The sequence below is a fragment of the Ambystoma mexicanum genome, chromosome 6q, assembly GCF_040938575.1.
Source record: "Ambystoma mexicanum isolate Mex_15411 chromosome 6q, UKY_AmexF1_1, whole genome shotgun sequence".
Lineage (NCBI taxonomy): Eukaryota > Metazoa > Chordata > Amphibia > Caudata > Ambystomatidae > Ambystoma > Ambystoma mexicanum.
This window is the reverse complement of record NC_090937.1, coordinates 713,422,806-713,448,549: the sequence shown is the minus strand read 5'-3', so window position 1 is coordinate 713,448,549 and position 25,744 is coordinate 713,422,806. Positions and strand designations below refer to the sequence as shown.

The 25,744-nt window shown below is 43.2% G+C and overlaps 1 protein-coding gene across 5 annotated transcripts in view; it reads right to left on the bottom strand.

Annotated features, from left to right (window-relative positions):
• Nucleotides 1–25,744, bottom strand: part of MMAA (metabolism of cobalamin associated A) — a 300,742-nt gene that overhangs the window by 200,660 nt on the left and 74,338 nt on the right. For all 5 annotated transcript variants that reach the window (XR_011282256.1, XM_069631226.1, XM_069631228.1 and 2 more), the window contains exon 5: nucleotides 5,787–5,872. Coding sequence is in view for 4 of the 5 variants with exons in the window: in XM_069631226.1 (XP_069487327.1) it covers nucleotides 5,787–5,872 (86 nt within the window). In the remaining variant the exon portion in view is untranslated. The remainder of the gene's footprint in view (nucleotides 1–5,786; nucleotides 5,873–25,744) is intronic.

The window sequence follows — 25,744 nt, the reverse complement described above, 5'->3', positions numbered from 1 at the left end:
TTTCAATTGGCCTTGGTTTGACATTAGACATTTGGTATTTTAGGCGCAAAATGATGCGGTAGGACTAGATAGTGCGGCCATTTGTCTTAGCTATATGAGATGCACTAGCACCTTATGAAGGAACTGAAGTCAGTATCTAGCACCTTATGAATTGCTGCTATTACAAGCACTTAGCACTTTATTAATTGCTGCTATTACACATATAGTGTTTGGCTATATATATATCTATCAAGCTGCTAGAAGCACCAAGCACTTTATTGAGACTAGGCAGCTAATGGCATTTTTACACCAACAGCCGCTAGAAGCACCATGCACTTTATTAAGATTATATGCACGAATGGTAGCACCTTAGAGCCCTTTGTACACACGCATAGCATAGAGTCCAGTTATTAACTAGTGGCCAATGAATGGGAGACAGTAAAGTACCAAGACCACGAATGTACACAAACATTAGACAGCGTTGCCAAACAATCACACATCTGCCTCTCACAATGGCAGCTTTCACAGACGTTCTGGATAAATAACGAAGCTAACTGAGGAGTTTCCGATTACATCCTTAACCTGTGTAGATTTATGCCATTAGTGCAGTATGGATACGGTCTTCGTTTCTCTTCGTTGCGTTTACGTTTCTTATCTGGGATAGTATTCGCTCATTATGCACATGGTTAGATTCATAAATATCAGATTGGATATAGGAGCAGAACGTCAAGTAGTCGATCCATATTCAAACGTTATTTAACTGTCTTTATTATAAAATGCTATGCAGTCAGAATATTACATACCTTGCCCTTTTGATGACCGCCTCATTACACTGTTCCAAGATGTCCGACCAGATACCCATGAAGATAAGGCTAGCTATTGATTGTATACAATCCTATATGGAATGACCATAGAGAGTATGAGAGTTTATCAGTCCTGCACCTATGTTTACATCCTGAACGTGACCAAGCGGTGTGTGGACCGTGAAATGTGTCTTTTTTATTGTGCTTTATTTCTTTTTTCCACGACATTATAATTAATAAAGGAAATTCTCTTTGCCTGGCTCACTTCTGGTGATTGGTCCCAGGGTCCGGAGCACATGGTTTCCTCTGGACTGCTCTTGGAGTGCTCTCCAAACACTTTGTACTGTGGTACGAAGCTTTATATAATATTATAGGGCGGAGGTCGCTGCACTATAGTTGAGTATCAAGTTCCATAGGAAACCCTAAAATTGAGTCGCTAATAATTTTTAACTTGCATGGCTGATTTGGTTGATATTTTGCAAACAAAAGGTTTGTCACAGGCCCCCTAGGCTAGACACTTTGGCAACGATTTGTTAAAAAAACTAAAGGTTATTAAAAAAGCAAGAAAACGCAGTTTTTGCCAATACTTCCATTCATTTCCCCACAGAGAAAAAGTCAAAATCTCTGCGCAGAACACAGCAAAAACTGCCAGATTGAATTGAACCAGGCACGAAACAACTTGGGCAAAAAGCGTTGACTCGATTTCCAGGAGGGGCCAGGGGTTATTCTATCCAGTAATTATTCAAATATTTGACGGACAAGGGGGTGCCCCCTTCTCCCAAAATTATAGCTATATCTCCCATGGTGCTTTGCAGCAGAGAGGTTTTTCAGAAATGAAAAAGCTGCCATTTGTTTTTTGTTCGATGCAAGAGACAACTGCGGTTAGAAAGGGTATAACCGGGTTATCCAAAAACGAAAAAAATGCAAAACATGCCATTTGGCAGAGAAAAAAGGATGAACTGGCATCAGTCTAGAGGCGGGGAGCTGGAAAGATGACATCATGAGAAATTGGCGATTTGGTGGCTACTGGCGACCAAGTTCAGAGCTCCAACGTTTTTTGCATAACCAGGGTTATACAGGTGATTACCATGGTTATAGTGGAAAAGGCGATTGGTATTTATTAGGTCTACAGCTAGGGAGCCTGATAACCAAAGAGCTGCTCTTGGTAGGTAAGTAACATCTCAGACCCTACCGCTTTAGTCAACTCATTTAACAACAATCTGCTTCTAGCATTAGATCAAATAGCCCCCCTAAAATCCAGAAAAGCCAAACAGTCCAGTTATCTCAACAAACAGTCCACGTCGGACCTAAAGGCCCTTCGGAAGGCCAAAAGACAGGCAGAAGCCAAGTGGAAAAAGAACCCCTCTTCCCAAAATAAAGATTTGTTCAACTCTGTCGCATCTACTTCTAAAGAAGCATCATAAAAAACAAAAGTGACACCTTTAACAATAGAATCATAAGTGCCAACTCCAATGTCAAAGAACTATTCACCATACTTAAAGAATTGGAATCTCCCACTCCTCCTCAGACAACCTGCGAAAAAGATGCCCCATGGTGTGCCAATATACAGAAGGCACTATTAGACAAAATAGCGCTTTTACAAGCCAAAATTCAATCCAAAAGGCTAGTCCTGGCTTCCAAATGCAATACTAATTCCAACCAACGCCTCCCACCCCAACCAAAAAATGACAAAACTATTTGAATTCTCACCAGTCACCACTAAAGAGGTGGAGTCTATTATAGCTGGACTCAAACCCTCCAAATGCCAAGGGGATATCTGCCCAGCCTCCATCATCGAAGAAGGAGCCAAAGACTTCGCACCCTTCATCACAGCACTGATCAACTCCTCCTTCGCCTCTTGCTCGGTACCTAAGAATCTCAATGACTCCTGGGTCATGCCCCTTCTCAAAAAACCCACTCTCGACCCCAACATCCCTACTAACTACCGGCCTATCACAACTGTACCATTCTTGCTAAAAATCTTAGATAAGGCTGCATACATCCAAATTCAGAACCACCTTGAAACTGCTAGTTCTCTGTCAATTAGGTTTCAGGCTGAGACATGGCGCTGAGACAGCCCTGCTTGATCTAAAGATCCAAATGGACGAGGCCAAAGATAAGGGACACCCCTCCCTTCTCCTATTACTTGATTTGTCAGCTGCCTTTAATTTGGTAGACCACAGAATTCTGACCTCTCATTTAACCTCAGCAGCCTCATTCTCACCCAACGCAGCCAAATGGATCCAATCCTTCCTCTCTGACAGATCCATGAGGGTCTTCTCCGCCACTGCTTCTGCAGAGCCTTCCCCCATCACTTGTGGAGTCCTGCAAGGCTCTTGCATCTCCCCAACGCTGTATAACATCTTTACCAAGATGTTATTCGACCTTCTAGATCACATGGAAGTCCCCTAAACCAACTATATGGACGATACACAAATCCTCATCACTCTCTCAGGCTACTATGACAAGGACTCTGCACGCCTAAATGTCATATACAGCAAAATCCAAGACTGGATGGCCAAGCACGTTTTTTTTCTCAATGATGACAAAACCAAGCTTCTACTCATCGGATCCAAACAACGTCTCAAACTCAACCCACAATAAAAATCCTTCGACATCGATGGAAATCTCAATGTGTCCAAAGATGCCAAAACGCTGGGAGTATCTCAACTCAACCCTCTCACTCTCCAGACAGGTTAATGCCACAGCATCCCCCTTGGCTTATACCGCCAAGTTAATAAATGCATGCAGACCATTCTTATCCATACTGAGTTGCATCACGCGGGCCAGAGCCCTAATACTCTCCAAATTGGATTACTGCAATACCCTTAACCTGAGCACAAGCAAAAAAAAACTACACAAACTACGAATACTGCAAAACAACGCCCTACATGCAGCCCTCAATATTCCATGCTCAGACCATATCTCCCAAGCCAGACGTAATGTCAAATGGCTCCCCATACAAGACAGAATCACTTTCAGAACACTCATGATCACTCACAAATGTCTGAATAACTCGGCTCCCAAATACCTTGCTATTAAATTTGTCCGAAAATCATCCTCTAGATCCAACTATACACACTGCCTCAGCATTCCCAAGTTAAGATTGCAAAACTCTGGGGGCTCCAGCTTCCCTGTCCTGGCTGCCAAAACTTGGAACGCTTTGTCCCCAGCGCTCAGGGACAAACCTTCCTTTCTAGCCTTCTGCTCCAAAGTCAAATCCTGGCTATTTTCACTCACCCAATCATCCTAGTACTCTGTAAATGATTGCTCCCATCAGTGTATATTCTGTATATTTTGTTTTTCGCCTTTGCCATGTAAGTAAATTATGTAATTTTGTTTTCTCATTTCTTCTGTACATTCCTTACAACCTGCATTCCATGTATGTAACTGGTTCTCTCAATTAAGCTAAGCGCCTAGTTACCCTTGTCTTCAGAGCGCTATACAAGCAAATAAACTAAAAAAGAATTAGATCTGGTCCTCATAGGTAGTTACCACACACTTCAATGTCCATATCACATTACATCCAACAGATTTCACTTTGATTACCATGAAGTGTTTAATTGGGCAATTACGCAAATCCATTCATTAATTCTCTTGTTTTGAAAAGACCATGCTTTCTCAAAGCAGTGTTATATCAAAAACGGCAATTGATGAATCTTCATCTGTATTGCAAAAGTTCTTACAAAATACTAAAATTTAACAAAATTATAGGGTAACATTGGCAGACTATTATGGATAGCCTGAGCTTTCCTTTAGCTCAATGTTCACAGGAACTGCAACACCTCAATTTAACCATAACTGTTTGGTAATTAGGCCAAACCATTGTTTGTCAAAACTAAAATAAAACCAAAACAAAATTATATAAGTAGACAGTTATGCAGCTGGTACTGATATGGGGATGTGGAAGAGCGCAATTGAAGCTTTATGTGAAATCCATTTTAGAGAAACTAATCAGCAGATGTTTAGACAAGATGGGACATATCAGGTCAGTGGCCATGCTTTTTAGAATACTATTATGCAATATGTGTTGGTGTTTCAATGTCAAAAGAAAGACCCAGTATATTGTCCGATCCTGTAGTTTAGTTAAAACAGTCATTGTCTAAATAGCTCAAAGTTTTACCAGCTACACAATAAAAGTATGGGAGAATACTGGTAAGAAATGAAATTAACCAATATCTCTCAAATTCAGTCCGATATGCTTGAATCTACATATTTTGGCCAGTTGCCCCAATGTAGAGGTAATGATTGTTCTTAAGAGGAAAAGGACAATTCTTGGAAAGTTGGCATGTCTTACAATTGAAACCATTATTGTATACTTTCAGTTTTAGGGTACACTTGTCTAAAAGAAGACCACCAGTTCACTGGAAAATGTCCAAGTGCCAGTGTGTTAAATTGCTGATTACAGTGACGTTAACATTGGTCATAGTCCACATTAATTCTCTGAGAAGTGAGATAAGGAACTACTAACTCACGAAAATATTGCATAGATAAGAAAACTACAAGCTACACCCCTGTGACTGTGATATGAGACCAGAAGCAGATGGGCACCATAAACCTCTGATTGGGAGTTTTGAGCTAAGAAGTGGCTAGGCCCCATTTCCTTGAGGCTGTATTGTGCTGAGACAACCTGGGGGAGACCAGTAGCCCAACAATATGAAGAACCCTGAACTCCGACACTGTATTATTTAACCCTTCATGACATTGAGTTAGACCAACTACAAAGAGAGAATCCCTTCATTGTATATAAGCCCCAGATGCCATGCTTCTTTATGCCAACCACCTCCGTTTTGGAAGCACAGGATGCATGAATGATGTGTTGGCAAGACGATAACTGATACATTGAGTCACATAATGAACCATTAAAATACTATATGGAAATCTTTCCGAGGGAAGATATAAACACTAAACTGTGTATTAGGACAATATATCATTCCTGTATTTCAATACGAAAGTAAGCAGTTCTGATTTCTAGCTACTACATAATGATTTAAGGAAAAATACCTGCAACTCATCTCCTCCAGCTGGTGGTAGCAGCAATACAAACATATCAACCATGTCCGCAACAGCAAACTCGGACTGTCCGACACCTTAAAATAATAAATGATTACAATTTAGTGAAAAAGCAGTAGTTCCTCATTTTCCTTCTAAATTAATGAACAGTTGTGCTGTCGACAGTTTGTGCATGCATTTATCCAAGTTTGGAGGTACACATTGGTTGTTACCTCTGCCTTATAGTTAATTTCAAGTGCCGTCCCTGCAATTTTAGTGGGTGTGGCAAGGATGAAGTTCACATTCTAGGCAAATGACATGGCTCATACAGGATGTATGGCCACATCCTTGGTAACAAAGTGGTAAACGTATGTAAAGGGTGCACAAGGATATCTGTGGTTTGATAAAGGGCACTCCAATCCTTCCGATAGTCAATAGGCAAACTATGGGGCCATCCTGTCTAAGCACTGTATGCTGCAACAGAGGGAACACTCATAATTAGCCAGTCATTCTCATGGTATCTCCAAGGATTGTCATTATATGTAAATTATTACCATAATATGCTATGTTAATCACATACCAGGTATTACTACCATATTACCAGGTATTGCCATCAAACTCCCAGGTACTAAATATTGTCAAGGATATGGCAGTAACTAAGTGCTAGGTTCATTTATGCCAGTTGCCATAGCAGGGGCGGATTTCATTATGTCCAATTAGGAAAACAGTGTTAGGTTCCATTATTCCCAGTTAGCACAGTACAGCGAAACACTATTATGCCCAGCGCCATTAATAGTCACAGGTTCCATTGCAACTAGTTACCACCAGAGCACATGATTCCACTATATCCAGTTAGCAAAGTAAGGATATAATTAATTATTGGCAGTTAGCACAATAACGTATACACTTAATCCCAGTAGGTTCCTACAGTATTTCATTATCCCCGTTAGCACAGCAAGGCAAGGACAGCACAGCAATGTAGGTTTTCTTTAAACCCAGTTAGTGTATGAAGGCCAGATTCCATTACTGCCAAATTCCCACATCTGCAAACGATTAAATCCAGCTGAAATGTTATAAAATGCTGCCATTACGCTGAGATCCCACAGTAAGGCTAGATAGCAGTATACCTAGTTAACACACTAAGGTCAGGGTCCAGATGCCCAGCAAGAAACGAATTTACTACATGCAAGTCTAGTTCTCCAGCCTTCATAGCTTTCTGTCACAAACTCTATAGATTCCCAGTCATGAGACTGGGAATCTTCAGTAATAATTTAACAACAGTTAAACCTAAACAACCGCACCACAATGCATTGCCTATCCACCTCATTTTGGGCTACTTGCCCCTCAACTGATGAGCTCCGTCCATGGGGATCATTTTCTGATTGTATGAGAACAATTAATGAGCCTCAAAAGGGAAAGAAGCAGGGTTGCATGTACATCTACCAAAGATGCAAATGCTGGAGAACTAGAATTAGAACTAAGCAACTTACTTCTTCCCCAGCTTTGGATTGTTCAGAGATTTCAAAGCAGTATTCATACGTGCATTCTCAGCACATGACTAAGAAGGGAGGGTAGAGGGTCAGATTTTTTTTTTTTACAGAGGTTCTGTAGCACAGCTTATCCAAACATTGCTTCTCTTTTTGCCCTTAAACATCCATGGTAGGAGTGCCAGGTGAAGTTATGTGGCACTGCCCAATGATGCCTCCCTGCAAAGGAATTGAGATCCACACCATTATTGCAACCAAAGAAGACACTGTTCTTGTTGCATGGGTATGAACAGTTCCTCCCAGTGACTGACTGGCTTTCTTGTGATATAAGGTGATGGTTGCCATGGCCCATGTGGCAAGTCCTGATCTATGAAATGGGCATGAACTGTTTGTTACTCAAAAACCACTAACTGTTCTGTGGAACGTGCGGAGCCCTTCATTCTGTCAATGTCATATTTAAGGACATACATGGCATCTAGTGGGCAAAGTGCAGGCAAGGATGGATCATTCTTATACAAGTTGTAGACGTTAATGCCACCAAAAAGGGAGGTTTTCCAGGAGACAGCTTTCATTTCAGCACTATGCATGGACTCAAAGGGCTGACCCAATACCCTTGTCAGGGTGGTCTGGCGGTCCAAGGAATGAGGTATTCTCTACACTGGTGGAAAAGTGCGAAAAAGATCAGTTCAAAAATCCTAAGGGATACTTTCCAAAAGAAAAGAAACAGATGGCCTTGTAGTGTACCGTTAATGGACAATACAACTGCTTTTAGTCATGGATGGAGGTGCACCTGAACAAATTGAATGAATAAGGAAGGATCTATGCTGGACGATCAAGAACGTGCTATTTAATTTTCCAAGTAGGTTCTGTAAGAGTTTGTCTCTGCATTTATTTAGACATTTGAGAGATTCAGCGAAGCCAAGTTATCAAACCTTAATGTGCAATAAAAAATGTGTTCAGATTCAATTCAAGTCAACAGTTTGTTTTTAACATTCAGACCGTGTATTCTGTAACAGTACACTTCACATTATTCATTGTCTTGGTTATAGATCTACATAAGTAATGTAAGTAACTGTTTTAAATTTGATCAACTTAACTTTCTGCTCACATAATATGGAATACAGTTCAGTCACTGGAATGATGTTCCACGGACAGTGGCTTAAATCTGGGTTTGAGATCACAGGGGTCATCTCTGCTCAGCCTCCCAGCCACAAAACAGGGTTAATTACTCTGTTTATTAGCGGCTCAAAGAAACATGCCCATTTATCCCATAATTCAGTTGATGCTGTAGGCATATGCTCTTGTAGTCATTTCTATAACACTGTTACTATTTTTCGGCAGCAATAAGAGTGAGCTATCTATGTTACAGATGGGTTTTCTGGGGGTTCAAGCGGGAAAGTTGGCTGTTTTTAGGAAAAGCCGCTCTCAAACGATAGTATTGCAATCCCTCTGTGGGTGAACATGTATGCCCCATACGCATATTTTGAACTGTCATAAAACTCTCCTTTGGGCAACATTTTCTCTGGTGGATGTTTATTCATCAGGGGAAATATATGGGAGATTTCACAATGGTATATATTGGCTGGGCGGTGCAAGTGAGCTTGTTTTGAGAAAGATCTTTCGCCGCACCAAAAGCTTAACTCCCCTTTCTCCCTAGCTAATCGCAATAACCTGTCTCTGTAATCAAGTATGCATGCTGTTGATGGTCATGGGGCCGCACAAGTCTTGGGCTTGGTCATAGCACGAAATGAGCCCCTGCAACTATGAAGTGGTGCAACATGGTCAGACTGTCAAGAATCTTCAAGAGTAAGTCCTCGACAAATTCCTCTATCGATCCTTTGCCGATATTTTCAGGAATTCTAGTAATAAGAGTATTATTAGATCTAGAGCGCAATTCTAGGTCATCACACTTCAGCAGGCATTGTTTTAGGTCTTTAGTGACAGCTTCAGGGTAGTTATTTTATCTTCTGTGGTGCCAATTCTTTTTTCTGCCTCTTTAATTCTCACACTCCCTTTGCTGAGCTTGGCTCTCAGCAACCCAATGCTCCCTGTAATATCATCCAGTTTTTGGGTTTACTGATATGAATCCAACCTGCATGCTATTCAAATGTTTTTGTAAATCAGGGGCTCCTGCATGACCTGGTGGCCTCCACCCTCATGTGTTAGTTGCCACAGTTCTTATTTTAGGAGCTTGTTTAGTGAAATAATCCATGTTGCCCTGTTTTTCTGGCTGCCACGTCCTTTGGTCATTGCGTTAGTCCGTGCAGGCCAGGGATGCAAAACTACAGGCTTAAAGCCTGTCTGGTATGTTAATATCGCTGCTGGCAGTTAATTTTATGATCCAGCCTTGTCGTGGGCTCAGAATACTGCTAAAATGGTGGGTGTTATCACCGCCTGTGCCCCGCAATGCCATCTCATTCGTGTCAGGGAAACCGCAGCAGCCGCAGAAAGCCAGTGAAGCCACAGCACTCTTATAAAGATCCATATAGTCTGCACCACCAGACCCAGTCCTCTCATCATTAACGCCCACTTCAAGTAGCCGAACGACCCCGCGCTTTGCCCTAGCCCAGTCGAGGAGTACCCTCTGCGCCAGGACTGACGAGCACCACCGGCAAGCTGCAGCCACAGATTGCGCCCTGCTCCAGCACTGTAGGGGAGGCATGGTATCACAGTATGACACTGACACAATGGGTACAATTTGTAGAACCTTTATTGAAATTGTTGGGTTGGAGAAACTCCTACTTTGCCCTATAACTAAGATGGGAGTAGTCTCGACCATCAAATAATAAATAATGCAGTCCTAGTGGAGTCCATCTAATCAAAATGGCCTATACTAACAAAACCTAACGCCTACCTTATCTCTTGTACACAAAGTGTAAAAAGGAGAAATAAATACAGGTTTTTTAAAAATGTTTTTATTGGTTTCAAAGTCAAGAACAAATATATTGTTAACAAAGACACAAAAAACCTTTAACATTACATTAATCCTCCATTCACTCCTTCTCAAACGAAATAAAAAAGGAATAGGCAGAAGGAGAAAAAAGGGGAAAATAAAAACAGTCCTATAAAACCAAGCACCCCATTACTCCCAAGCCTTTCCTTTATTCATATCCTCAAAGACTTCCAAATGAATAGTCCAAGGCTACACTAAGTCCAACTATCAGGCCAATGATTGAACTCACAATGACTTTACCAAGTTCCCTTTTTTCCAGGGCATCCCCACTTATTCCCATCTCCACTCTTTTCCGTCCCCCCGTTTAATACAAATTCCAGCATTTTCATTACTGCAATTACCAAGCCTGTGTGCTCTCCCATTAAAACCCAATCCCACCAAACGGAGGGACTTAAGGTTTCCCCAGCAGTCTTATACCACTCTAGGAAGGTGCCTCTGACATGTTTTAGGGATTAGCAAGCAATTATCAAATGTTGGGGTGTTTCCACTGAGTTAGTGTTCTTACAGAATCGACATTGAGCGTTCACAACCCTGGGCGTTTGCACCTCTCTTGTATCGAGGATGTTTAAATGGCACCTGAGCAAAACGTCTCTGTATCTAGGGGAGGGACATTTTTGCAGGCATCTAGGGAGGGAGTTTAGGCCCTTCCTATCGATAATCCGTAGGCGCCCTCATTTATTGTTCCTACATTTATTTATAGTGTCAATCCAATCCAATCCCATGCCTGCAGCTTCTTTTTTACCTTTGACGGATTTCTCATCAGCTCTCCCACCTCAATGTCTCTCCTCTTCAAGATCTTTTCTACTTTTAGTCTCCAGAGACCTAGATGTTTATCCTGGCCTCCTTTACTTGAATCCAAGATGGCAAATGGTACTATTAGAGTGCCCTTGGTGGATTTCCTATAGAGAGCCATAGTTTTCCACACCACCATGGATTCCAGCAATTGCATTTTAAGCTCCTGCCTAATCGCACCAATTGGTAGTCCATTTGGGAGTCTCAAGACTTTCCTCCAAAAAAGCCCCTCTAGTTTCTCCCACACTAAACATGATAGGTGGAGTGTGGCCATCCATACGTTAAGATTTGCACCACCTTTTGTTTGTAGAAGGAGATTATTGGAATCATGTGAATTTTCCAAATTTACGATGAAAGGACCTTCCCTGATTTATTAGTGTTGTCAGCCTAGATCGTAGATGCTGGTAGTGGTCCACTTCGTTCCTACTCCTATTTATGGTCATCCCCAGATATGTCATAGATTCGACTATTTCTAGTGGGATATCCTCTACCTTCCATGTGAATCCCTCACTCTTCTTTTTGCCAGCTGACTTCATAGTGACAATTTTAGATTTAGCCACATTCATTTTCATGCCGTTCTCACTCAGAAAGGCCTCAAAGGCCCCTATCCTCCTCTGCAGTCCGATCGGCGTCTGATCTAAAACGACGAGATCGTCCGCAAATAAAATTCACGGCACCTCCAAGCCATTGATTTTAGGGGGGAATGCCCTTACCTCTCTGTGAGTCCGACAAATCTATGTGGAGGCAGAATAATAGAGGTGCTAAAGCACAACCCTGCTTTAATCCTCGAAATGTGTGGATCTTTTGAGAGAGGAGCCCCTTTGCCGACAATGGTATCCTGACAGAGGTGTTTGTATACAGGGCTTTCATGTCTTCTACCAAGTCAACCGGCCACCGCCAAGCCCTCAATTTAGCCCAACTTTTACCCCTGGTGACTCCATCGAATGCCTGTTCGAGGTCCATAAAAGCTAGGTAGAGCGTTGTTCCCGCTTCAAAAGCCCTCTCTTTTTAAGAGATTTATGATGAATAGATTGAGGGCCGTACCTACCCCCTTTACAAACCCTGTCTCCCTTGGGTCTAAAATCCCACTTTTCTCTGCCCATATTCTTAGGTCTCTCAGGACAGTTGCAAAGAGCTTCCCAATCAAATCAAGCAATGCAATGGGGCGGTAATTTCTGGGCTCGGCCCTATTACCTTTTTGAAAATATGAACTATGTTGGCCTCCCTCCAAGATGCTGGAATCTCTTTATTTACCATGATTTGGGAAAACATGGTCACTAAAGGTTTCCCCCACTGTTCTTTGTTTTTTTTCAACTCCTCATTAAACGGGCCATCTGGCCATCTGGCCCCCCTGCTCGTGATGAGCTCAGATTACCTATCATCATAGTTGCGTCAAGCTCATCAAATGCAAAATCCGAGGCTTGTGGGGAGGGTCCTCTCTCCTCACCTGTCCCCAACCTGGATCTGAAAACAGGGAGGAATAATGTTGCATCCAGTCGTTCTCAGATACCATACCGAGGGCATTTGCCTGGTGGAAAACTCCTTCATTGTTAATCAGTTCTCAGATGTTTTTAGAATTTTTGGCACACACCGCTTTAAGGATGCATTCCGCATCATTCTGAGCTCCGATTGCTTTCGAGCTCTTACACCAATTTCTATATTTCTGTTAAACTCTCCTTATTCTTTCAGATTTAGAGTTTTGCTCTCCCAATAATTCTTATATCTGTTCTCATCATTCTCCGCCTGCTTACTAATTCCAGATCATACACATGTTTCTGTACCCAGTTATCTTTCCCTTTAGGGTCACCTTTATGACAGAATTCCTTTAGGATTCCCAGATATTCAATTTTATTGGGATCTTCAAGGATTTGATTAATGTATCGATAAGACACTTTGGTCACCTCTTGATGTTTCAATCCCAACCGATTGCCACCCTATCCTAATTCAACCGCTCCCATTTTTTTCAAATCTTTACCCAATTTTACCCTGAGATGTGGATAGCGAGCAAGTCGTGATCACTAAATTTCTGAGGCATAATCGAAAACCTCTCAACCTTCTCTCTAAGGTTCTCGGACACAAAGCAATAGTCTATGCATGACTCCACTCCCCACATTTCCATATGGATCGACCAGGTATATCACTCCTTGTTTGGGCATTTAACATGTACATCTCCTTCATTCTCATATTGGACATCCACTCACGCTCTTTCCTTCCACTTACTCTCATTCAAGGGCTGGCCGGTTTTATCAAGCAGTTTGATGTTTAAATCTCCACAGATCACAATCTTTGCCTAATCCCATTCACACATCACTTATCAATTGTTCTCATTACTGAGTCAATTAGTTTAGTCTCTTTCAACATGTTCACTCGCCAATAGATATTAATTAGCACCAGTGATGTTTTTGAAGATCCTCCTTTTGTTTCAAAAAGAGATTCTGAACATATGGGTTTGGGCATTTGATTTTTGTCACACACCAACCCGATTACATCTTGATTAGAGTTAGAAGGCCTGTTTTTCCCTTGAAAGCTGGATTCAGGAAGGCTAAATAGCATTCACACTGAGGCAACTGCCTTAACCAAGTCTCTTGGAAAACTACAATCTCAAATAACTCCAAATCGGGAACTTTTTCATTAAATAGAGACCGAAAACCTCTGGTGTTCCAGCAGCCAATCTTCAGGGGACCCATTCTCGTTCCATTTTGAATCTAATACACCCTAGGACTATTCAGTGATCCCGCCAGCCAAGCCCACAAACTCGCCTCGCTCCTGATCGCCTCTTGTTTCGCTGACTCCCTTTCATTTCTTTGTTCCTGGTTTGTAATTGTAAATTTAAATGGGGTCAGCTATTTCCTTAGAAACAGAGGAATTATTTCATCCCTCTAATTTCTCAGTGCCATCCTTTCCCTTGCCCCGGTTTTTTGGGCCTGTGTAGTTGAGATATTCTTCTTTATTACCCTGGGGACCGTTGCCTCTCTCCAATTTGCTTTGATTTTAGCATGGTAGTCGCTTATTTCATATCCCAATCGCAGAAATGTCTCTTTAAATGACAGAACTAAGTCTTTCTTGGATTGTGAGGTCAAGTGCAGAATGACCCAGTCTGTTTCTTTTCTCACCCACGAACTCTACAATTTCAATATCCACTGAGGCGAATTGATGTGCCGGCAGAATGCAGTTTATCAGTCTCAAAACATTCCTTTTATTTAGTACTGGCATACTTGATCGAGTCACAATCCTCTACATAGATTTCTTAGCTTTTCTGCTTAATAATAATAATAATAATAATAATAATAATAATAATAATAACAATAATAACAGTTTAGCATTTATATAGCGCTACGAACCCTCAGGTATCTGAGCGCTGCTTATTATTACCCACGGTGTGTGGTGCTCATTTATCAACCTCGGAATGATAAAAGGCTGAATTTGGCCCTGCCGGGATTCGAACCGGTGTCAGTAGGCTCTGCACGTGCTGTGGTATCGGACCGGCTAATTGAAAAGGCTCAATTAGCCTTGAGATTATCCTTTTTCTTTTTACTGTCCTTTTTCTCTTGGCAGTCTTGCTGTATATCCTTTCCTCCAACATTACTTTCCTTGATACTTTTGGAGACTTAATAGAGGCAAACTGGTAATAACCCTTTCTTTTTTCTTCCAGTGTTTTGAACACTGCAGAGGTCTTTTGTGGCAGTTCAAGTGTAATATTTCCACAAGCGTTCTGACTGAGCTTGGCTTGGGACATTGGGGCATAGTCAATTTGACTCTCAATATTTTCCCATTCAGAGTTGCTCACCTCCTTCCATCTCTCATCCTCTTCCACTCTCTCAATTTCTTCTATTAGATCACTTAGATCCATATCGGGCGTGAATCCCCCTCATCCTCTTTCTCCGTCTCCGGAGCATTTAAAGGTTCAATATTTGCCTGTATTTCCAACAAGGTTAATTCTTTCCATGCCTTTTAAGGAGCCATTTTGACTTTGTATTAGGTTGGAAGGTTTTCTTCCCAGCCCACTCAGATATTAACTACCGTCGCCTTTTGTGGCTTGAACACTAAAAAGATGTTACTTTCTTTCACTCTCCGATTTTTGTCCATCCGGGTCCACCACCTCTACTTCGTCCCCAGCATTTACCTCCTGAGATACAGGCTGGTCTACCACCATTACTGAGGCTTCTCGACTGGAGCTTTTTCTTCGTTGGAGATCCTTAAAGTGGGTCCTCATCCATTTACAATCCTGGAGTAGAGCCTCCATCCTCAAGGATTTATTCATTGTTTCACGCCAAGCAAGATCACATAATCGATTTTGCCAGGTTGCAGAGGTTTCAGCTTCTTTATCTAGCCTCATCTCCACTCTGTTAGCCAGGGTTGCCAGCCCTACCAATTTACTGATCACACCTGCAATTAATGCAGATTGATCCTGAAGGCTATTATTAATAGCCTCATACAGCTTTGTGAAAGGCATTAGCGACGTTGTTAATGATGCCATCACGAGCTGCTGAAGATGCGCCTTATCCTCCACTCCAAGAAGGCCTCCCTCCAATCCTTCATTCTCATAGAACTCGAGTGTTCGGAGGAGGACACTGATGAAGATGAGGAACTAGAGGCGGGACCCTCAAACACTTTATCATCTTCCCTTTCACCATCAGAGTCCCAACTTGCAAATCTTGGTCTCTATTGGACTTTCGCCTTTTCCATGCTCCTCCTTGACAGTGTTTTTTGACTCTTGAACTTCCCCAGTTCCTCCACTTCACTATTCACTTCCTCAAGATTCTCTGCTCAATTTGACGAGTGGCAGGGATCATCTCCCCCCACTTTCGTCCCTCACGGGGTGAGGCCGAGAGGTCACTCCCTTCAACCTCAAGCCTCTCGGCATTTACATCTGCCTGTAGCAGGGACTTGAAAGGGGCCCCTAGGGGACCCTGACGTCTATGGAAACAAGGCAAGTCACCACACACGATAGATACACCAGACACGAGGTTGTATTCCCAAAGCTAGGGTTTTATTGCAAAGCAAAAGTCTCAGTTGGCCAACTCGGTCTCACGCCCCTCGACGTGTATCTCTAGACCTCGAGGGACGCAAGAGCCATGAATTAGGTACATCAGTTACATATATACAAAATGCATATCAAACAATCAGCTTTGACATGTTTAACACCCCCCTTTATTGGGTTTCTTTGAACTTGGTGTGATGATGGACATCTCCGACCACTATGACACCTTCAAACATCTATTCTAGTAACAATTTTCAATTTGTGAGTGCAAAGGCATCTTTCAGTTGTTGAATAGAACACAGCGCTTCTGTTCTTGGAAGCGAACCACATACAGGGGGCGGGGGGGAGTTGCATTCCAGACCTTGCTATCTATCAGGTGCTATTTGCGTCCTAGGAGCCGACATTCTCTAGTGGGCTCAGCAAAGAGGGGCTGTAAGAAAAGCATAATTCAAGCCTTTAGCAGTATTATTCTAACACATTCTACCATATAACGAGACTGGCTGGCAGCTGTGCAATGATTAGATGCCCTGCAGCTCTGCTTCAAGGCTACATTCGGGAGGGAGCCGGGCATTCTTCCTGGCGCTGCCTACGTTTGTGTTTCAGCAAACTCTTGTTATCCTCACGGCCCTGCGGCCGTGTCCTTTTCACATACAAACAATGTTTCACAGTCGAGCAGTGCAAGCGGAAAATATACTGCGAAGCAATAGGAACAGAAAGCAATGAGCAATGGTTCGAAAACAAAATTTCGATTCTTGTTACATCAAAATGACCGTTCATTAGCAAACTCGAAAACCTATATTTTGTCATATCGTGCATGAGACGGTTGGCCCACGGCCACCAAAATGCGTTTGCGGTTTCAAAGTAGAGGTATCCGTATTTCTAGACTGACAAACCCTCCTTTGGCCGTATGCCAAACGTCTCATCTATTTATTGAAACCTCCTCTAGTGATGATGAATCTGAAGTACTTATGTCTGAGTCTTGCATGCTATCGTGGACATCATTGTCTTTATAAATATCTATTGCCATCAACTCTTTTGCTGCTCTCATCTCATTTGGGTCTGGGCTAGTTCGATCATGAGGTTGTTTTTTCTTTGTTATCATATGTATGCATCCTTCCGTACATCCCTCAGTTACCTCAGCGCAAACTATGGGTAAACAATGTATACAACAACAGTACGTTAGGAATATTCCGAACACCACTACTAATATTGAGATCAACTTCCATCCCCAAGATCGTAGTATTCCCCAAAACCAAGATCCTATTCCCCAGCTCCCTTCTTCAGTAGGGAGTTCAGAGCTTAGAACGTGCATTTTCTTTATTGCTTCAAAGATCGTGGGGGAATAGTCAGACATAAACGCAACATGCTGATCCCACTATTTTGCAAATTCCCCCACGATCAACCAGGATCACATCGAGAGCCATTCTATTTTGCAGCGTCATTAACCCGATTCCTCTTTCTTCCAACGTCATGTTAAATAATATATCTGTTGTTGTGTTCATTGTATTCTTTAGGATTCTGGACAGTTGCCTTATATTATAGGAGTTCACTATCTGCCCTAAGAATGGAATGAATGATTTTGCTACATCAGTTGCTATTAAAACACCTTCGTCAGTCCTTTTGACTCTAGTTCTGGATAATCTGGCCATGGCTGCTGTTTCTAAGAGGAATACTCCTGGGAACAGTAGCCCTAGGTAACATGTACCTCCCCAGTTTCTAGCCAACCAAGGGTATGCTTTCTCTCCACATATAAAATAAACTGGATCATCTACGTATACTGGTTCCATTTCCCAATTTAGTACCACTGTATTCATACAACCAGCATATGTTCCGACTAAAAAAGAGCCTTTCTTTTTTAGACAAAAGGGGACAGTTCTTGGGCTATAATTCACTGTGTAAGATGGGGGGATTGCATCTTTGTCCCCTTCTGTTCTTACACGAAACATCATTACAGATGTTTTATCTGGTGGGGACAATCTATCTCGTCTATTTTGTCGTGTTATCTTTCATGTACTTTTCCTCGTGGGCTCTGGGGCTATTATCCCTGTGCTTTATGGAAAATGGAACAACCCACAGGCTTCATAATTATCTCCTCAAACTCATTCATGTTGGTTCTGTCTAATTGACCAGTATTACTCTCATTCCATTTCCCATAGAACATTGCACCTAAAGATGCACTACATGCAGAACTTAATGGTAATGGCTGCACATATCACCCTATTCCTTTCCCAGCATGCTGTGGTAAATGGGCACATACCCAGCAGTTTGTTTTCTTCAGGATTACATGTGTCATGTTCATTATCAGCAGTAAGGTGTTATTTCCAAAACCTTCCCTGTGTTTTTCTTCCATTGGGGGTAGGGTATAAGTGATCACCTGAACCGGGCTTTCAGTAGTGGATATATCAATTATTGGTAAAAACATTTCTAATGGTTGTATTGTTTCTACCCACCATAATATTAGGGCTGTCGATATTGGTGCTACCACGCTCATAAAGCGCATTATTATCGTTAGTACCAGCATACAATTTGTTTTACCATGCGTCTTTCTTAAGCTTATAGTCTTTATAATTGACTCATTCTCAGCGGTGGTGGTGCAGGAGGAGGCGGTTTCTCGCCGTCCTTTTTTATCACAGTTCGTTGTGGATATCTCTCTTCGTCGCGCTTGCTCCGATGTTAATAAGTTCAATGGAATTGTCACAGTTCAGTTCTGCCTGTCCTTTTTAGCCTGGATTTGATTATTCGTTTTTAGGCGAGCTCACTTGTCCCTTCTTATACTGCTCAGAGGACCTTCGATCAGTTATCTTATCGCCTTAGTATCATGTGTGCCCAGCTTGTCCGCTCTGGTTCAGGACACATGTACTTTTTATGATCGCACTGAGGAGCCGCGAGTCTTGAATTGTCCGACTTGCACAATTCTCACGCTTCTCTCCTCTACACCTCTGGTTCCTTCTCCATCCATGAGCTGAACCAGAGGTTGACAAACACCAAAAAGAACTGCGGATCACTTTGTCTTCCGAGGCCGCAGGTTGTATCGCCTTGCTCCTGGTATCGTATGATCCGTGAACAGTGCCGGTGCACTTTCAGATTCAGGCTTGATGTCAGCCTGTGGCGCTACTGCAGGTGCTGGTGTGCGCCGCGCCAATGATGTAGATCAGTTTTTTGGTGTGCTGGCAAGTGCTGGTGGGCGCCAAAGGGGTACACGATTTGGTTTTGCTGGTATTTGCAAGGCAGATTTTGCGTCGGTCAGCAGTGATGTCGATTCTGCTGGGCAACGTTGGGGCACGCTTTGCCCTTCCCCCCTCTTTGGCAATCGTCTCAGGCTTTGTTTCGAGTTTCACTTCTCGTTTTGGCAGATTAGGTGGCTGCTTACTGGCAACAGTTTCTTTCGTTTCTGGGACTGCCGTCTCTTTCCGGTCATCAGCGCCAGGCAAGTCTTTCAGTGCAGTTGGAATCTTCTTGGCATGGGTGGCATGGATACACGACTTCCTTCCATCCACCCGTATTGCCGTGTGCGTTGCCAAAAGTACTTGATGGGGCCCGCGCCACCTGGGTGCTAATGATGGCTTTCTTTCTAAGTTCTTTAGCAGCACCCACTCTCCTGGCTCCAGCACGTGCCCCGGACCGGTGTATCTCACTGATCATGCCTCCTGCACCTGCTGATGAATCAAACGCAATTTCTGCATTAAAAGGCCGCAATAAGTACTAAGCACAGGATGTTCTATCTCACTTAGTCGCTTTGGCTGAGGTGCGCACCATTGCGATCTCGTATGGGGAGAGCCCAGTTTTAGCCTGTACAGACGTACGCATGCATAATAGTGCTATTGGTAATGCATCCACCCAACTTAACTTGCTTCCCGCACAAATCTTGCTAATCTTTGATTCAAGAATCCCGTTGTGCCTTTCCACAAGACGGGCAGAACTCGGATGCCTTGAACTATGGAATCTCTTATCAATCTGGAGACCAGCACATATCTGTAATATCACTGCACCCACAAAATGCGGCCCATTATCAGACCATAGGACTCGGGGCAAGCCAAATCTGGAAAAGTACTCCTTCAACATTACTTTTGCCGTACTCATTGCTGTGCAGACTTTCAAAGGATATGCCTCCACCGACTTACTGATTGCACAGATCAGCACCAAGACGTATTTTAAGTTTTGGCACCTCTCCATCTCTATGAAATCAAAATGAATTACCTCAAATGGCATTGAGGGCTGGCCAAAACTGCCCGTTGGAGTCACCGTTCCCTTCCCTACATTGTGTTGCAAACACGTGATACAGTTCTGCACCAACCTCTCTGCATTCTTTTTTATGTTTACATTCTGCCAAACTGCAGAAAGGTGCTGTATTATTTTCTTCGCACAGATTTGCGTAGGGCTGTGGGCCATTGTGACCATTGCAGTCACGTACAAATTTGGAAACATCCAGTTTCTAGTTCCCTTGTCCACCCAACAACCTTCCAGATCCAACTCAGCAGATCCCTCTGCCCATCCCTGTATTTCATCGGCCGTAGCCTCGGCCTGCATTTCTTTGACAGTGGCAACTCCATTTTCTATCATACAGGGTACTTCCTCTGTCTGAACCGTCATCATTTTGGTATTCAAATCAGTGGCAGTTTGTTTCGCAATTCTGTCTGCAAACGCGTTTCCCTCTCCTACTTTACATGTAACTTTTTTATGTGCCTCGCATTTCACTATTGCTAGGCGCTTTGGAAACGTGAGTGCAGACAGCAATCGTACAATCAAAGGGCCATGTTGAATTCTGGCGCCATGTGATGTCAGAAACCCTCCCTCAGCCGAGAGACGACCAAAATTATGAACTACTCCAAAAGCATACTGACTATCAGTATATAGATTCACATTCACATTTTCAGAAATCTCAGAGGCTCTGGTCAATGCTATTATTTCCGCGGCTTGTGCTGAATTATAGGGGATTTTTTAAATTTCTACAACACTCTCTAGGGTATTGATAGCGTATGCGGCAGTTGTCGTGCCATCTGGTAATTTAAAACATGAGCCGTCACAAAATAACTCTCCATCCGGCTCTTTCTGTGGAATATCACTTAAATCAACTCTTCCCTTCGTTTCTTCCTCAGTGACCATTAAGCAATAGTGGGGGAGTGATTCATTCTTCCCAATTTCTTTTATGGTTAGTGGCATTAATTCTGCAGGATTCAAAGCTCATAATTTGGATATGGGGTGCAAACAAAATAATCTCATATCTTGTCAATCTAGCAGAGGTGAGGTGTTGCGTCTGTGTCCTATTTAATAGAACGTCTATGGCATGTGGCACCATCAGAATCAAAGTGTGCCCCAATACCATTCCTTCCGTTTTGTTTCACTGACGTGGCAACCGCCACGACAGATCGCAAACATCGCGGTAGCGTGCGCGCTACAGGGTCCAGCACATCCTTCACTTTCACACACAAATAGTCTAAAAATGTTCTCATAGTTCGGCGTACCCAAAACTGGAGCCGAGCATAATGCAGTTTTCAATCCATCAAATGCTTTCTGACATTCCTCATCCCACTGCAAAGGCATAACCGCATCCTTTCTAATTAAATTCACTAATGGTTTCACAATTAACGCAAAATTTCCAATCCATTGTCAGCAATATGAAGCCATGCCTATTATGGCTCTGACTCCTTTTTTGTGTCGTTGGAATAGGCATACAAGAAATACTTTCTATGCGTTCTGGTGTTAGTCTTCTCCCTCCTTTCGAAAGTAGGTAGCCCAAATAAGCCACCTCCTTTCGATTATACTGAAATTTCCTCAAACTAGCTTTATGGCCATGTGCCGCTAGGTCTGACAGTAGTAATACAGTGCTTTCTTTACAAATCTCCTCTGTGTCTGCAGCTAGCAATAGATCGTCTATGTATTGCAAGAGTACACAACCCACGGTAAATTCCAGCATGTCTAGCTGTCCTTTTAATGCTCTACTGTAAATACTTGGACTTTCCGTGTAACCTTGCGGAATCCGCATAAATGTAAATGATCGTCCTCCTAATGTGAACGCGAACAAATATCTACTGTCCTTGTCCACTGGAATACTAAATAATGCGTTTTTCAAATCTACTACACTAAAATATTCTGCTGAAACAGGTATCGTCAATATTGTAGTGATGTCTGGCACTAGAGGAAATTGCGGATCTAGTACCTTATTCAATGCGCGTAGATCAAATATGAAACGGTATGGTACCTCATTACCTCCTTTTTTATAAACTGGAAGAATCGGGCTGTTGCATGTACTGCCTGTGATTTCCTCGATTACCCCTAACAATACTCTTCAATCCTTGCTCACCTTCAACCGAAATTTTGTATTGGGGTATTCGCGGTAGGGTAACACCTTCTTTCAAAATAATCTTTACTGGCACTATCTTTAAACATCCTACACCGTTGTCATGCATTGCCCAAATACAGGTTGGTACTTTACTTAGTTCCCCTGGTAACGCTTCGGACATGAATTCTGACACAGGGGCATCGTGTGGCCATATCGTTAGAAACACTCCGTCTGCCGTGCAATGTATAACAGCACCTAGTTTTTTCAACAAGTTTAATCCCAACAAATTTTCTCCACAATTTTCTGTTAGAAGGAAAGGACAATGTTCAGTAAATGGTCCTATGGTAACTGGGACTGGTTTGGACACTGGGTTTATGACTGGTGTACCTGCGAACCCTACGGAAATATTCTTTTGCCCCGACAGTGGTATATCCCGAACCAAGTGAGGTCTATTGAACACTTCTGTGCTCCTGTATCTACAAGAAAGCAGTGCTTCTCATTCCTGACTCTCATTTCTACGTAGGGTCCTCTCTGATTCACGGGAATAGACACTGGTTCCGACCCCTGTCCTGGGCTGTCCTATTGGGGAAATAACACATCGTCCGATGTGTAATCATTACTATTACTGTAATACGTGTTTGGCTGTGTATCGAAAACATTTCCACTCTTCCCTCTATTTCCCCCACTCTGATTTCCATATTGTTGATTTTGCTGTCCCTGGTTTGGGGCATTTTGGTTTTGGCCTTGGTTTTGATTACCTCCGTTGTTATGATGCTGCTGCATACTATTCCTATTTGGTCCATTTGCTCCTGGGTGTCCTCTATGCTGTCTCCTCTGACCAGACCCATTTCTATTCTGTAGATGCAGACATTGCGCTCGCCAATGTCCTTCCTCCTTACAATATGCACACTGATTTGGTCGCCCTCTATTATGTCCTGTTACTTGCTGCAATAGTACCTGTGTTCTTATTAGACATTCTTTCAAGTCTGCCCCCACCTGTTTTAGCAACGATAATTCGTTCACCATCTCCTTCTGCCCCGGCGATGGTAATTGCTGCCGTTCATTATGCGACCCCTTTTCCCCCTTCCCAGGTCTCCCGATATCCCTACTCCTGTACGGAGGTGTAGTAAACACTCTTGACAGGTGCAGTAAACATTTCGACATAATCATTATCTAATTCATCTCTAAGCTCAAAAAGTCTATATACATGTTCTCTCACTTCTTCATCCCTCTCCCTACAGCGTGCTAAGGCATTCAAATCTAACAATCGCTGCGGTGATAATTTCCCAATTAGCTGTTTCCATTTCTTCACCAAATATTCACCCATGCATTCCAACACTACCTGTCTTTCGTTGCTTCTACGGAAGTCATATATCGAAGCCACTGCTGCCGTCCCATAATTCCCGTCTATATACATCTCTCCCTGTTGCTGCAATTCCACCTTCCTTTCTTTGCCGATTGCGCTGCGGGTTACCCTCGTGCACCCCCGTTGGTCAGTCCCACCTCTTGCACCCGCGGTTTCAACTTCAACCCCGGGAGGAACGGACGGTACCGAGTCTGTGCCTGAGGCGGGAGGTGCGGATGGGACAATGGGAACAGGGAGTGTCTGTTGTAGGCCTGGTTGGCTAATAGGAAGTGTTACGCGCACGCGCACGGGGCTGTAGCTGTGGGAGGGCTTGAGCTACCGGAGGGGGAGCTTGAGCTACGGGCGGGGTCTGGGCAATAGCTACTGACGTGTCTGGTCTTACTTCTGATCTTGGGCCTTGTTTTGTATGGGTCAATATATTTTCTATCAATTCATCTGCTATGTGTAATTCTCGTTGTGGGTATATCTTTTCTATATTCAACTGGTCACGCCTACCTGCCCTTCTTAGACTCTCAGTCCACTCCTCCTCGTCCGCTACTTCACCTTTCGATTTATGCCAGCGTGCATGCTTTGCTCTGCTTTTAAATTGGAGCATTGCTTCCTTTCTCCAGTCTTTAATAGTCTCAAATGCTGCAGGATGCGCTTTCTTTCTCATCAAAACCTCCAGGTTATCTATCCTCGCTATCTGGGCCACTGATGGTCTTGTTGCTTTCTGGTTTGCCTATGCCAAGTCTCACAGAATATTTTCGCACCCACTCCATACTTCACATACATCTCATACGCCGGCGTTCCCCCAGGTGGTGCAATTTGGCCATCTTCCAAAGATTGTCTACCACAGCGGAAAAACCCCGCTAGGGTGGACAATACCCCAGGCATGTTTCAACCTTCCCCCTGGTTAATCAACCTTACCTAGGGCGTTTGATTTTGCAAAGTCAACTCTCAACCAATATCAGGATACTTTGAATCGGGGAATGACTCACCTGATAAAAATCAAGTCGTCTGTATACTGACGCACCAAAGGACGTTGTGTCTGCGTTTCTTGGCTTCCGCCTCATTTCGGGACCCTCGCCTCCTTGTTCTCTAGCCAGGCATGTCGATCAGGGATCAGATGTGTGCAGAACTGCAAAGGAGTCTCATCACTTTTACAGGGTGCCCTGAAAACCTCTTGATCCCGGCTTGATCGTCCCGTCCTCGGCGTTCTCTGCCTTCCTCAATTACAACGTTACGCAATGGAACAAGTGGGTGAGGGTCCCTATTCGGGCGCCATCTTGAAAGGGGCCCCTAGGGGACCCTGACATCTATGGAAACAAGGCGAGTCACCACACACGATAGATCCGCCAGACACGAGGTTGTATTCCCAAAGCTAGGGTTTTATTGCAAAGCAAAAGTCTCAGTTGGCCAACTCGGTCTCACGCTCCGCGACGTGTCTCTCTAGACCTCGAGGGACGCAAGAGCCATGAATTACGTACATCAGTTACATATATACAAAATGCATATCAAACAATCAGCTATGACATGTTTAACACCCCCCTTTCTTTGAACTTGGTGTGATGATGGACATCTCCGACCACTATGACACCTTCAAACATCTACTCTAGTAACAATTTGCAATTTGTGAGTGCAAAGGCATCTTTCAGTTGTTGAATAGAACACGGCGCTTCTGTTCTTGGAAGCAAACCACATCCGGGGGGAGTTGCATTCCGGACCTTGCTATCTATCAGGTGCTATTCGCGTCCTGGGAGCCGACATGCTCTAGCGGGCTCAGCAAAGGGGGGGGGCATAAGAAAAGCAGAATTCAAGCCTTTAGCGGCATTATTCTAACATATTCTACCATATAACGAGACTGGCTGGCAGCTGTGCAATGATTAGATGTCCTGCAGCTCTGCTTCAAGGCTACATTCGGGAGGGAGCCGGGCATTCTTCCTGGCGCTGCCTACGTTTGTGTTTCAGGGAACTCTTGTTATCCTCACGGCCCTGCAGCCTTGTCCTTTTCACATACAGACAACAATGTTTAACAGTCGAGCAGTGCAAGCGGAAAATATACTGCGAAGCAATAGGAACAGAAAGCAATGAGCAATGGTTAGAAAACAAAATGGCGATTCTTGTTACAT